Source organism: Narcine bancroftii, chromosome 1 (genome assembly GCF_036971445.1).
Source record: "Narcine bancroftii isolate sNarBan1 chromosome 1, sNarBan1.hap1, whole genome shotgun sequence".
Classification (NCBI taxonomy): Eukaryota; Metazoa; Chordata; class Chondrichthyes; order Torpediniformes; family Narcinidae; genus Narcine; species Narcine bancroftii.
Window position 1 is genome coordinate 194998551 of NC_091469.1, and position 15376 is coordinate 195013926.

General features: G+C 39.9%; 1 protein-coding gene across 16 annotated transcripts in view; it reads right to left on the minus strand.

Annotated features, from left to right (window-relative positions):
• med27 (mediator complex subunit 27) overlaps nucleotides 1-15376 on the minus strand; it is a 521819-nt gene that overhangs the window by 356727 nt on the left and 149716 nt on the right. For all 16 annotated transcript variants that reach the window (XR_011340577.1, XR_011340572.1, XR_011340563.1 and 13 more), the window contains exon 3: nucleotides 5860-5990. Coding sequence is in view for 3 of the 16 variants with exons in the window: in XM_069886860.1 (XP_069742961.1) it covers nucleotides 5860-5990 (131 nt within the window). In the remaining 13 variants the exon portion in view is untranslated. The remainder of the gene's footprint in view (nucleotides 1-5859; nucleotides 5991-15376) is intronic.

Sequence of the window (15376 nt, forward strand, 5' to 3'; positions counted from 1 at the left end):
AATTACTTGGAAGTCCGACTCCCCTCTACATATTGCATGATGGACTGCTGAGATGAATAGTTGCATACCTATGGAAAGAATTATATACAAATTAAAGAAGAAATATGACAAATTTATTAAGATATGGCAGCCATATTTGCATCATATTGGTGTCCAATTGGAATTATAAACATAATAATTAATGCTACTAATGGATGAATGCAGGTGATTTCCCCATATAGAATTCTTGATGATCCATATAAATGTGAGAAGTGATGGTGTGGTGATTTATACTATGAAAGGGTGGGGAGGGGAGGGGGATGGGGTTATTTTGTTTGGGTTTTTTTTAAAGAAAAAAAATATATATATATTAGCAGCACTATAGATAGACTACAACTCCCAGAAGTCTAGCAAACTGGCACGAGACATTATAAGGTCATGACGTGGCGCGCATGGTTCAGTGTTTTAAAAGAATATGTGCTTGATTCGAATAAACGAGTTCTGATTTACCTGCAACTGTTCGTGGCGTTATTTCACGTTCATCAGTCACCACTACATTTTCAGTGGCTAGAATTGGTGACCCCAACAGATCCAAAATGAGCTTTTGGACCATACGAATACTGCAGCTGTTGCTGTTAAGCTACCACACTTCTGGACGGCGGAACCAGAGCTGAGGCACAATTTCACCTCGGGAAGATTGAGGTTGATGCAGCTCTCTATTATCACCTCATCAATGCCTTGGATCAAGCCACTGCCAAGTGGTTCAGTGACATTCTGCACAATCCACCAGAGCCTGGAGAGGGCAAGTATGACACTTTAAAAGTGCTCCTGCTGCAAATTTACGGCATGTCCTGAAGAGAGATATGAAGGAGTTGGGTGACCACGCCTGGTCCGATCTAATGGATGGCCACCAGATATGTTATTCGAAGAGCTCTTCCTGGAGAGGATGCCAGAAGACATTAGACTTTTATTATTGCAGAGTTCTTTCAAAGACCCCAGGGAAGTAGCTGCAGAGGCAGATATCCTGTGGGTGGTAAAACAAAATATACCAAAAGGTCTTCGGACTATGTCACTGCATCACAGCCATCCACATCCAGCACCTCCATTGATAACACCACTTCCCAAACCAACATTCTCAACACACCAGTTTCTATAACGAGGCTATGTCTCAAGTCAGGCAGAGAGCCTGTTGACACTTCCACCTCGCGTTTCTACCATTGGCATTGGGGAGTCGATGCACGTAGGTGCCTGCCACCCTGTGCGTTCTCGGGAAATGCCCTGGCTAACCATCGTTAATGGCTGCAACAATTGGCCGAAAATCGATGAGCCTTCTATATTTTTGGGATCAGGTATCCCAACATAAATTTTTGGTGGGCACAGGATTAGAGGTTAGTGTTTTTCCACCAACTGGTTACGATACATGTTATCCTACCCTTTACCCCCAACTCACAGCAGTCAATACATGGCACCAAAAAAATGAACGTTCAGATCGAGGGGAACATTTACACATGGCCTTTTATTATAGCAGTAGTGTCACAACTGCTACTTGGGGCTGATTTCCTTCGAGCTCTTTCGATCATGGTGGATTTAAAAGGAAGCTGGTTGGTGTATAGTACCACCTTTCAAACTATTCATCTGGCAGAATCACATGTTCCTGCATTATCCCTTCAAGCCCCGCATAAGAATGTTAATAAGCTCTCCAAACTTGTAGAAAGAGTTTCCTGAAATTACAACTCTGCAGTTTTCCACCCCCACTGTGAAACATGTTTCTACCAAGGCTCTACCATTCATGCTAAGGCATGTTGCTTGCCTCCGGAGTAACTGCAATTAGCTAAACAAGAATTCTAAAAAATGGAAGAGGTGGGGATAATTCGCAGGTCTGACCGTCCATGGGCATCTCCATTACATTTAGTCCAAAACACACAGGAGGGTGGAGACCTTGTGAATGTTATCGACAGCTCAATGACACCACTCTTCTGGATCACTACCCTATTCCCCAAATTCAAGATTTTTCAGTGAATTTGCATAGGATGAAAGTCTTTTCAGAAAGTGGACTTGGTGCACGGCTACCACCGGGTGCCAGTGGAACCAGATGACATCCCAAAAATGGCAATGATTACCCCTTTTGGATTGTTTGAATTTTTATGTATGCGATTTGGGTTAAAAAAATGCAGCTCAGACCTTTAAGCGAGTTATGGACACAGTAGGGCATGACATGGCCAATGTCTTCATTTATCTAGACCATTGTTTCTCAACCTTTTTCTTTCCACTCGCATACCACTTTAAATAATCCTATGCCATCGGTACTCTGTGATTGGTAAGGGATTGCTTAAGGTGGTATGTGAGTGGTTAAGGGAAGGTTGAGAATCACTGCTCTAGACCCAATTATTAATGAAATATTCTGCTTGAGAAAAATTGTCATTGGCCCATTTCCTCTGGTGTAATGAAACCGTGCATGCAATAAGTCAATTAGATACGATTAAAACAGTGGTTTTCAAATATTTTCTTTCTACCCACATACCACCTTAAGCAATCCTTTCTAATCAAAGAGCACCTATGGCATAGGGAATACTTAAAGTGGTGTGTAAGTGGAAAGAAAAAGGTTGAGAACCATTGATCTAGATGACATATTAGATGCCAGCAAAACTAAAGAAGAGCACATGGAACATCTGCATACACTCTTCAGACGTCTACGAGAATTTGGACTGACCATCAATCCAAATAAATGTGTTTTCACACAAGTCCATAGAATTCCTGGGGCATACAATCACCGACAAGGGCGTGGTTCCAAGATTGATGCTATTACTGAATATTCCAGACTAACCACTGTCAAAGGTCTGGAAGAGTTCTTGGGAATGGTTAATTTTTATCGTCGATTCCTTCCAGCAGCAGCTCACGTTACGAAGCCTCTGTTGAATCTGCTGCCTGGTGATGCCTAATCTATTCAGTGGACAGATCAAAGTTTAAATGTTTTCATAAAGACAAAGAAACTATTATTAGCTCAAGCCACCATGCTCAGTTATCCAGTCCTAAACACAGCCACCGCCTTTCAACAGACATGTCTGATGTGGCCATAGGTGGTGCTCTGCAGCAGAATGTCGATGGGCATGGAAGCCATTGCCATTCTTTAGTCGCCACCTCCATGAGACAGCGAAAAAATACAGAGTTCCTAGCCATATATTTATCCATCCGTCACTTCCATTATTTTGGAAGGCAGACATTTCATCTTGTTCACAGACAATAAACCCTTGACCTTTGCGTTTTCGAAGGTGTCGGAGCCCTCGTCAGCTTGACAACATTTTGTAATTCTCCACCAGAATAATGCATATTTTTGGAAAAGTCAATGTAGTGGCTGATGCACTTTCCTGCTCAGTTGTACTTGAGGTATCAGCTATGGACCACAGTATTGACTATGCGGCTCTGGCCGTGGCCCAAACTCAAGATGGAGTCGTATTGCACCTCAATAACCAACCTTCAATGGAAGGAGTGCAAATCAATGCCAACTGTGAGCTGTTCTTTTGCATCATGTCACCAGGACATCCATAGCCAGTGGTTCCAGCTTTGTAGAGATGTCACATTTTTATTCTGTCCATGGTCTTTCTCATTCGTCCATCAGAATGACCATTCATCTGGTTTCAGACAGATTTGTATGGGACTGTCTGAAGAAAGATGTCATGCAAATTGCCAGATCTTGTATAGCTTGTCAAAATCTATCGCATGCGAAAGCACCGCTACATTGGTAACTCGCTGCTTCGACCCTGTCTATGTGGACATTGTGAGACCAATTCTAGTTTCATAAGGCTACCGCTATCTCTTCACGATGATCAATGGGTTTACGAGATGGCCTGAGGCATTTCCCATGACTCTTGTGCACGAGTATTCCTTAATTCCTGGGTGGCTTGCTTCAGCCTACAAGCGCACATCACTTCTATCTTGGCTGCTCAGCTCTAGGCTTCGTCATACAAACATCTATCACCCGCAGTCCAAAGGAATGGTTGAATGATTTCATCATCCCCTTAAATCTGCCTTAATGCCTCGTTTGGACAGTCCCAACTGGGCATACGAATTACCATGGGTGTTGATCAGAAATAGGACAACTCCAAAAGAGGATCTTCACACTTCATCTGTGGAGCTTGAACGCGCATCTTGCAAACAGTTTGATAAATTGGGCATCTATACACAAAAATGGGGAAAATATCTAGGTTTCCTTGGGGTGGGTTGGAGAAAGAATAATGGTGGATGTTGTTGTGAAGCATATTAATGAATGGCAGTTTTTTTCTGTTATTAGAGGTCTAAATAAACACATATGGTTATTATATTGATATTTTTTGCTGCCCTGCTTGTTTCTATTTTATGGATATGTTTATGTTTTGTAAATTATGATTTACATAACTTTTACACTGACTCAAGGGTTTGGGGAAATTTTTTTTAAGAATTCAAAAAAATTTAGATCATTAAAAAATGAATTATTTCAAAACTTTAAAAATAAAATAAACTCCAAGAGCTATAAATTACTCTTAGCATTTAGAGTACCTTCAGAAATATTTTTAATTGTTACCTGATGGCTTCAGTATACCTCACAGAGACAATTTCCTAACAGCTTTGCTCATTTAGGTAACACACTAATTAGAAGCAATGCAAAAATAATCCAGGCTTCTGGGATTCAGAGGAAACCCACCAACATTGAAATGAATGATATCTTGCCAAAGGGAAATGTTTTAATACTGAACCACAGGAGCACACTATTGAATCATTCCTTTAATTTTCCCCCTCCTGCAACAATAACTTTAAAATATGCTTTAAGGCTATATTTCTCAGAAAGTAATTAAATATATCCTTTCTTTCAAAAAAAGGAACTGATCATAACTCCACAATTTATGATAAACTATATTTCTGTTGATCAATACATTTTGGTGTGCATTAAAGTATCTGTGCAAGTATTTCTCTCTCTATCCTATAAAGAGGTTAATATCTTTCGAGGCAGAAATTAAAGATGGAAAAGTGCTGGAAATCTATCATATAACTGATCAACATCCACAAGATTGTTCACTTTAAAATGAGTTTTCTCAACTGTCATTCTGTCGAAAAACAAAAAATCCAATCAAGACCACGTGAAAAGTGACATATAATCTTTTATAAGGGCTTATGCTAACAGAATGGATCATCATTGAGCGAACTTATAATTACTTGCTTCATAACACTAGACAATTAAGATTTTACTTCCTGATCACTTAGGGTATATTTTATAGATGTGGGACTGCTGATCATGAAAATCATCTTAAAACTTTCAGATCATGTACCAGTTTTTATATACAGGTATAACCTGTTTTTGTGTTTTCCTATTATATTTTCAGTCGACTTCAAGCCTAAAAAACCATGAAGTGCAACAGATCATTGAAAATTCATTTCCTGCATTCGCTTGGACTTCTTACCTGCTGATTTTAGTGCAGTCAGTGACGAACATGGTGAATGGTTTCATTGCAATCAAGGAAAAGTGGTATCAGGACAACTGGAATCCATCAATGCAGGCTGATTATTGTTGAACACTGACAAGAGAGGCATCTGATGCCGAGTTCAAATGAAAGTCAACAGCAACATAGTTTTAGGTCAGTTGAACTAATGCAATGTGTCAGTATCACTATACGATTAAACATGCTAAATTCAAAAAGAGTTAATTTAATGTTTCTCCAACTTGCTTCTTGATGCAGCAAATCTGAAATGATCTTTGTGTCAAGGTTGAAGTGATCTATCATAATCCCCTATTTGTTTTTCAGGAAGCAAACCTTTTGAAAAAAAAATTTGTTGTCCAATGTAATTGTACACACATTGTGAAGTCACAAGGTGATCTTGATGCAACTGGTTTGCAACATAGGTACTTACTGAGGTGGTAGAGCAAGTGTGGTAGGTTGAACTTTCGGCCTGCGTTTTGCAGATACACCCATCTGCATTGCTGATCGTTTCAGAGACTGTTGATTTAACAGACTGGAAGCTAGGCCAGCATGATATTGGAGCTGAAAATCATAAGGAAATAAAAGACCAACGTCAATTTAGAAGAAACAATACATTCTAAAACCTAGAGTATTTTGGTAGACTTTCCTAATACAATAATTGTAACAAAAAGTTTTCTGAAAAATGTTTTTACAAGAGCATCCTGTTCCTCTGCTGAACTGTTCTATTATGTTAACATACAGAGCAATTAATATTTTTAAAAAGTGAATAAAATCACAAAGGAATCCCATTTATTCTTATCCAACTATTTTAACATTATTTCCTCACTGGTATGGAACTTAAATTGAGAAAGTCATGGGAACGCCTTGAAAAATATGACTCTAGCCAGTAGAATAGACATGAACAGACTTTGAAATTCTACCTCAAGTTTGCAGTAAGGCTGTATACCAATACAAAGGGAATTGGATTCAGATACTTTTCTCTCAACTTCCTCAGTCTTTATATGTTATATTAAAGCAGATAAATGCCAAACCAGCATGAACTCAGAGCAAAAGAAAAGATGTATAAGACTGCCAAGAAAAAAAAATTACTAATGACTTAGTAATTTTGAGAATTTAACAAAGGAATACAAAAGTACTGACAAGGAAAGAAAATGTAGAATACGAGAGAAGGCTAGCAAGAAAAATCAAGACAGATTGTGAGAGCTTTTTCAGAAATTTCAAATGGAAATGATTAACTAAAAATAAGTTGTAGGTACATTACAAGTTGAGAAAGGAGAAATTATATTAGGAAATTACAGCAAAATTAAACAAATATTTTACATCTGTCTTCATGAGAGTCATTGATAAGATCTCAAAAATGGGGAAGAATGATATCAATTAAATTTGCTTAAGTGAAATTAAAGTAATGGAAAAATTAATGGGACTGAATGATGATAATTCTGTAGGTCCTAATGAAAGGCATCCTGATGAAAGTAAAGGTAGTAGAAGCATTGGTTGACGTCTTCAAAAATTCTATAAATTCTAAAAAATGATCTCACAAATTAGAAATCAGTAAAAACAATCCATACCATTTAAGAAAGGAGTAAGAGAAAATGCAGCAGAAAGACCACTTGACCTAACATCAAATGCAAAGAGAATGCTAAAATCTATTACCATTGAAGTGATAATAGTGCACTTTAAAAAAAAATAATAGGATAGGGTCTTCAACATGGATTGATAAAAGGTGAATTATGTTTGACAAGTCTCTTCAGATTTTCTGAGATCATAACCAGCAAAAACAGAGAGAAAGAAACCAAAATCAGAATCAGGCTTATTATCATGAATATGTATCATGAAATTTGTTGTTTTGCGGCAGCAGTACTGTGCAAAACGAGGTGCAAAATTACTATAAATTACAATTCTGTTAATCCAAGATTTTAAAAAATAAGTAAGTAGGGCTAAAATAGAAAAAATGGAGGTAGAGTTCATAGGTTCTTTGTCCATTCAGGAATCTGATGGCAAAGGGGGGAAGAAGTTCTTGTAACATTGAGTGTGTGCCTTCAGGCTCCTGTACCTCCTTCCTAATGGTTTCAGTGAGAAAAAGGTATAGCCTGGGTGTAGAGAGTCCTTGATGATAGAAATTGCTTTCTTGAGGCACCAACTCTTAAAGATGTCTTTAATCTTCTTTTCTTTGGCTTGGCTTCGCGGACGAAGATTTATGGAGGGGTAAATGTCCACGTCAGCTGCAGGCCCGTTTGTGGCTGACAAGTCCGATGCCGGACAGGCAGACACGGTTGCAGCGGTTGCAGGGGGAAATTGGTTGGTTGGGGTTGGATGTTGGGTTTTTCCTCCTTTGTCTTTTGTCAGTGAGGTGGGCTCTGCGGTCTTCTTCAAAGGAGGTTGCTGCCCGCCGAACTGTGAGGCCAAGATGCACGGTTTGAGGCGAGATCAGCCCACTGGCAGTGGTCAATGTGGCAGGCACCAAGAGATTTCTTTAGGCAGTCCTTGTACCTCTTCTTTGGTGCACCTCTGACACGATGGCCAGTGGAGAGCTCACCATATAACACAATCTTGGGGAGGCGATGGTCCTCCATTCTGGAGACGTGACCTACCCAGCGCAGTTGGATATTCAACAGCGTGGATTCGATGCTGTCGGCCTCTGCCATCTCGAGTACTTCGATGTTAGGGATGAAGTCGCTCCAATGAATGTTGAGGATGGAGTGGAGACAACGCTGGTGGAAGCATTCTAGGAGCCGTAGGTGATGCCGGTAGAGGACCCATGATTCGGAGCAAATTAATGCCCAAGATGGTGCTGGCCAAGTTTACAACCCTCTGTTGCCTGTTCCTGTCCTGTGCATTAGCACCTCATTGTCTGAAAAATGCATTCAAAATCATTCGGCACCCTTCCACCCTGCACATTTCTTTCAGCTGCTCCTGTCAGGAAAGAAATACAGGAGGATCAGAGCCAGCACCATCAGGCTGAGAACAGTTTCTTCCCACGGGCAGTGAGAATGGTGAACGACCAAAGGAAATGCTCACACTAACTGTCCGAAACATTCATATCTGCAAAACAATATTTGTTTATGTATATATGAATACTTGTCCTGCATATGTATTGTTCGTCTGTGTGTGTGTTTGTTTGGTTGTGTGCCTGGTTGTTTTGCACAGAGGACGGGGGAATGTTGTTTCATCCAGTTGTACTTGCACAATCAGATGACAATAAACTTGACTTGACAAAAAAAGGTGTTCAGCTCATCAGGGAGTGAAGTATCGCAGCTAGTTGATGTAATGCTGCACAAGAGATATTAAACTAAATGAGGACACAACTTTGGGAGTAAATATTGACATGGCTTGAGGATTAGTTTATGGACAGAAAACTAAGTAGGAAAAAATAATTCATTTTTGATTAGGAAGCTGTGACAAGTAAAGTGGTATTGCCTCAATTGCTCACAGTGTATATTAATGATTTGGATGATGTACATGATGTTACATCCCACTTCTCTGACAAACAGCTGGATGGTATTGTGAGCTGAGAAGAGGATACAGAGAAGTTTCAGGAGTTAAGTGAATGGTTAAGGACAATGCAGATGGCATTTGATGTGGATGATGTAGTGCATGTTTGGAATCTGGAAGTTTGCCTAAAGAAGTGCCAGAGGTTGTTTCCATTGTGGTCTTAAAAAGAAAATAGATATACACTGAGTAAATATGCAGAACTATGGAGAAAATGTTGTTGGTGGTATGAACTCGTTGCTGTTGCAGGGAGCTAGCATGGACATCATAGCCAAATGGCATGCTATGCTGCAACTAATCTAGAATTCTCATAATATTACTTCTGGTGACAGAATTTGTATTACTATGATGTGGAAGTGAAAACATCATTGCTCAGATGCTAAGAAAGAAATACTGTACAGCTATTGGAAGTGGAAGAAGGACGCAATTTGTCAATCATGGATCAATCACAAGGTTCAACACAGATTAGAAAGATGATCTTGTTTCACAAATAAAAGAACAAAACAAATATAAGTATAATAAGAGTTTTTGTTCATTAAGGTTGTGGTTGAATCTCTACATTAGTACTGTTCCTGTCCTATTCCCATATCTTCCAATTCCCTTGTGGTCCAGGAATCTATCAAATTTAGTCAAATATATTCACCTACTAGGCATTCACATCTTCTGGGGTTAGGCTTCGAGGCTTCTGTACTCAGTCCTGTTTCTGTGAGATCATTTCTCAATCTCCGAAACTCTAAAAACAAATATCCATTCTCTTCTTTCTCCCCAAAGGACAAATACTCATCCCAAACATCAATCTGAATCCTCACAGCATTGACTTTAAGGAAAATATGCCCCACCTTATAAGAAGGAGACCAAAAGTTCTGAATACTTCAAGTTGGATCATCAACGTTTTATTGAACTTAAATAAGATGCTACCAGTTAACATGCCAATCCACCTAGAATAAATCTAACCCAACACATCAGCCACATCATTTCTTGGACTCAATCATAGAACTGTAGAATCAGTCCTATACAGCACAAAAACTGGCCCACAAGAGACAGCAGATGTGCAAATGTGAAGCTAATCACATTCTGTGTGAGAAACTCAGTGGGTAAAGCAGCATCAATGGGAGAAAAAGAATGATCATCATTTCAGGTCAAAACCCTATAATCAAGACTTGGGACGTGGAGAAGAGAAGCTAGTGTAAAGAGGACAGGGTGGGAGAGGTGGAACAGGGTCTTCATGTCGCATTGGTGAACCAGGTATAAGTGAAGCATGACAGATGAGGCAGAAAATTGGCAAATGAAAGACAAAAGGAAAGAGAAACGGGGAAAAAAAAGTCAGGTGGAGGTAGATGAGTCAGACAGATGGAGTAGGTGATTAAAAGGCAAAGGCTGCCAGTCCTTGAATCTGATCAGAGAATGTAACAATGGTGGGAAAGAGTGAAACACAAAAGTCTGCAGATGCTGTGATTGTAGTAAAAACATTCCGAAATGCTGGAGGAACTCAGCTGGTCTTTCAGCATCTATAGGAGATGTTTGCCGATGTTTTGGGCCTGAGCCCTTCTTCAAGGAATAAATCAGAAGCAGGAAATCTCAAAAGTCTCAGAATTCAGACAATGCTGTCTGGGGAAAGACTCCTGACCAACAAAAGGTATTAATTAGATATGATAAGAGATGAGAGACCAGATGGAACCAAAGTGGGTGGAGCAGAGAGCTGTTGAAGGAAGTGGAAAGATAGGGGTGGAAGGGGATGCACCATCACACAGCCTCCCACCCATTCTCATCCCCTTCCTCTTTGATTCTATCCCCCTTCATCCCTATCTAGTTTCTCCCAGTTGTGGTGAACATTCATTCTGAAAAGATATCTCTCTCTATTATTGATTCCTGACCAGCTGAGCATTTCCAGTGAATTTATTTTTGTTTTTTGTTCTATATTATTTATTCGGTTAGAAATCTTGAATATCTCACCCCAGTAGGGCACAATACCCACCTGTTTCAAACAGGAGTCAATCATACCAGTGCCCAAGACGAGCATAGTAACCTGCCTTATCGACCAGTAACACTTACATCAATAGTAACGAAGTGTTTTGAAAACCTGGTGATGAAGCAGATCAGGTCCTGTTTGAGCAGTAACATGGATATATTCCAGTTCGCCTATCTTAGTAACAGCTCTATAGAGGATGCCATCTCACTGACTCTACACAAAGTTCAGGAACACCTGGGCACCAAAGATGCACTTTATTGACTACTGTTCAACATTTAACACCATCATCCCCACAAAACTGATCAGCAAACTCCAAGACCTGAGAGTTAATACCCCACTGTGTGGGCTCATGGGTTTTATCACCTCCAGACTATAATTAGTGAAGATTGACAAGAACATCTCCACAATCTCCATCAGTGCCGGAACACCACAGGCCTGAATTCTTATCCCCCTGTTCTATTCACTTTACACCTATAACTGTGTGGCTCGGTATGACAATAATACCATCTACAAATAAGATTGATTTGAGTTCGCAGAGGTGGCACATGGAATTGAGGTGATGTATTCCTTTAGAAAAAATAACATATAATTTACATGATAATTTTTTTTTCTGAAGTATGAAGCCCGTATTTGGACGATATGGGTTTAAAGTTTTGAATTCCCTGAAGCTCGTCATGGTGGTGTTGCTTTGATCCATGGTGGTTCACTGTATTTTTAATGTTAAATCTCCATTTTCTTTCTCTTTTCTGGGTGTTTAGAGGTGGGATGTGGGTGGGTATGGGAGTTGGGGGGAGGGGATTATACATTGTATATTTAAAATTTTAAATAAAATATTCAAAAAAATACAAATTTGTAGTCAATACCATGGTAGCAGGTTGTATAAAGGAAGGGGAAGAGTCAGTGTATAGGTTGGAGATTGAAAACTTGGCTGAATGGTGCACCAACAACAACCTTGCACTCAATGTCACCAAATCTAAGGAGTTGATTATTGACTTCAGAAAAGGAAAGCCAGAGGTATACAATCCAGTGATCATTAGGGGAATTAGAGGTGGAAAGAGTAAGGCAAATTTAAGTTCTTGATAGTCACTATCTTGAATGATCTTTCCTGTACCCAACACACTAATGGTAACATGAAGAAATCATGTCAGCACCTCTACTTCCTCAGGAGTTTGCTGAGGTCTAGTATTGACACCAGAAATTCTGGCAAATTTCTAGAGGTGTGGTGAAGTGTTCTGACCAGCTGCATCATGGTCTGGTTTGGGACACCAATATCCCTGAGTGTGAAACCCTCCAAAAGGTAGTGGGCACAGCCCAGGACATCACAGGCAAAACCCTCCCTACTATTGAGCACATCGACAGGGAGTGCTGCCGTCAGAGAGCAGCAGCAATCATACTCTGTTCAATCAGCACATACTCTGTTCTCGCGGCTGTCATCAGGAAAGACGTATAGATGCAACAAGACTCACATCACCAGGTTCAGGAACAGTTGCTACCTCTCGACCATCAGACTCCTCAGCGGCAAACTCAATCAAAGACTCATTTAAGGACTCTTAATTGTGCACTTTATTGATTTTCGCTTTTATCCTCTCCGTATTTCAGCATTCGTTATCTGTTTACAGTTCTTTAGATGTTTACATGTTTATGCTGTGTACAGTTTTCTTTTGCACTAACAATTAGTGGCAATTCTGCCATGCCTGCAGGAAAAATAATCTCAGGCTTGTATATGTCATATATGTACTCTGACAACAAATCTGAAATCTGAGAATCAAAATCTAGCACACTATTTGAGAATGAGGAGGACATTGTAGTAATAGTGTAAAAAATGTAAATGTCTATGGAAGCACATGCTACATGTAAGTTTTTTTTGGTTGGGAAATAGTTGGGAAAGTGCTACATTGCAGTTAAATTCTGGCCCCAAAACACGTCTTTTTCTAACACATTTTATTTAGTCCATATTACAAGCTTTTATTAAGTCCTCGTACATTTGCACTCTGATTTCCCTTCCTACCAAATTTTGTATCACTAACAAGATTTAGTTGGTTTCCATGTATTTGGATGAATCATAAATATTGTCTACAAAAGGAGGCTGCATTCTAAAGCAGTCAATCCACCCCCTGCATCCTCCAGATTCTTCACCATTCAACAAACACTTTAAAAGTGTGATTAAATATTCTTCAATTGTCCAATCGCAACTTCAACAACACTCAACAAAGCAACCTATGTAATTCACTGCTCTAAACATTTAGGGCCTCATCCAAAATCTCCAGCAGAGCAATGCTTCAACTCTTCAAGCATATCCCACAACTATGTGCCCAGTACTATTCAGAAGAAAGAGAACAGAAGGCACAGCCACATACAAGTACCCTCCAAGACACATCCTGTCACAACTTAGAAAGTGATCACAAATTCTTCATAATTTGTGGGTCAAAAATCATACACAGTAATGTTTCCTTCACCAAAAGCAGCAGTTGTTCAGAAAGGCAAATCATCGCCAACCTCTCAAAGATAATTAGTCATGGGCACCATTCTGACCTTGTTATACATCCTATGAATAAATAAATAAAAATATTCAACCACAAAACAGTGTTCAATTCAATAGAATCAAAACATAATAGACTCAGGCTGTCAATTTACTGACCATGCAAGTTCAGCCCTGTTGGTCTTATTCATTGATAATCCATCTCAGTTGAATGCGCTAATTGCTCAATGTCATCCTGAATGCTGCTTCTCCACTTTGAACAGTTATGGGGCAGGGATTTCCAAGAGACAGTTGGAATGTTTCAATTGAACAAGGCGGGTTTGAATACATCTTTTAATCTTTCTGCATGGTAATCTCTTCCTGTGTCAGAGTTTAGAGTCAGAATTTATTTTCATGGACATGTCTCAAAATTTGTTGTTTTGCAGCAGCATGGTGCAAACATTTATATACAAACCACCTTACAAATAAAAATAGTGCAAGAAAAAGTCAAACTAAGGCAGTGTCTGTGGTTCATTGATGGAAAGAAGTTGTCCTTGTGTGCTGAGTGCTCATATTCAGGCTCCTATATCTTTCTTTCGATGATAGAGTGAAGAAGCCATGGCCTGTGTGGTGGGGTTCCTTGAGTATAGAGGCTGCTTAAGGCACTGCCTCTTGTAGGTGTCTTCAATGGCGTGAACACTGGTGCCTGTGATGTCACAGACCAAGTTAACATCCCTCTGGAATTTTTTCTTGTCCTGAGTGTTGGCTCCTCTTACCAAACTCTGATGCAATTTGCCAGAATGCTCTCCACAGTACACCTGTAGAAGTTTTTGAGTCTTTGCTGACATACTAAATCTCCTCAAACTCCTGACAAAGTATAGCCTCTGGTGAGCCCACTTTGTGATTGCATCGACAGATCCTCAGATATGTTGACACCAAGGAATTTGAAGTTCTTGACCCTCTCCACTGCTGACCCCTTGATGAGGACTGATTCACGCTCTCCTGATTTCCTCCTGGAGTCCACAAATATCTTTTTGCTTTTGCTAACTTTGAGTGCAAGGTTGTTGTGACATCACTCAGCTGATCTATCTCACTCCTGTATGCTTTCTCATTCCTCATTTTGTGATTCTGCCGACAACAGTGGTGTCATCAGAAAATTTGTAGATAGCCTTGGAATTGTGCCTGGCCACACAGGCATGGGTGTAGAGTGAGTAGAGCAGTGGGCTAAGCATGCATCCTTGAGGCGTTGATTGTCAGTAAGGAGGAGATGTTGCTTCCAATTTCTACTGACTGGTGGTCTTCCGATGAGTAAGTTGAGGATTCAGTTGTGGGGCGGGGGGTGGAATGCAGAGGCCCAGGGTTTGGAGCTTGTTGACCAACACTGAAGGAATAATGGTGTTGAAGATTGAGCTGTAGTCGATGAAGAGAAACTGTATGTTTGAGTTGCTGTTTTCGAGGTGATCCAAAGCTGAGTGGAGAGCCAGTGATACTGCATCTGCTATGGAGTGATTGTGATGGTTGGTGAATTGTAGTGGATCTAGACCTTTGCCTCCATACAATTAACAATAAAATCTGAAAAATGTTGTAGACACTTAACAAGTTAGGAGGCATCTGTATAGTTTTCTTATTTTAATTTGCTTGGAATAAAATGTCCATTTTGGGAGCCTGGTCTAAGGCAATGTGACCAATAAACAGATTCAACTCCAAGTAACTGGGCCAACTGAGGAGGTTGGCCTGGGATAAGACAAAGACTTTGGTTTGCTTATTCTTAGAGTATTTGGATGACTTTGTGGAGACACTATTGGTGTATTGCACCCAATATTTTGATATATCACCTGTACATAATTTGTATCTCACAAGCTTTTACAAAGGCAGGGAACACAGGTGCTTCACTGGCCATAAGCTTTCCATCAAGTTTGCAACCACACTTGCTCTTCAGCTCATGTTCTCTCTCAGCATCTGATCTCAGTTGATCTTTGGTCTGAAAAGTGACAGGAACTAAAAAATAAACAACAAACTAAATAATAAATA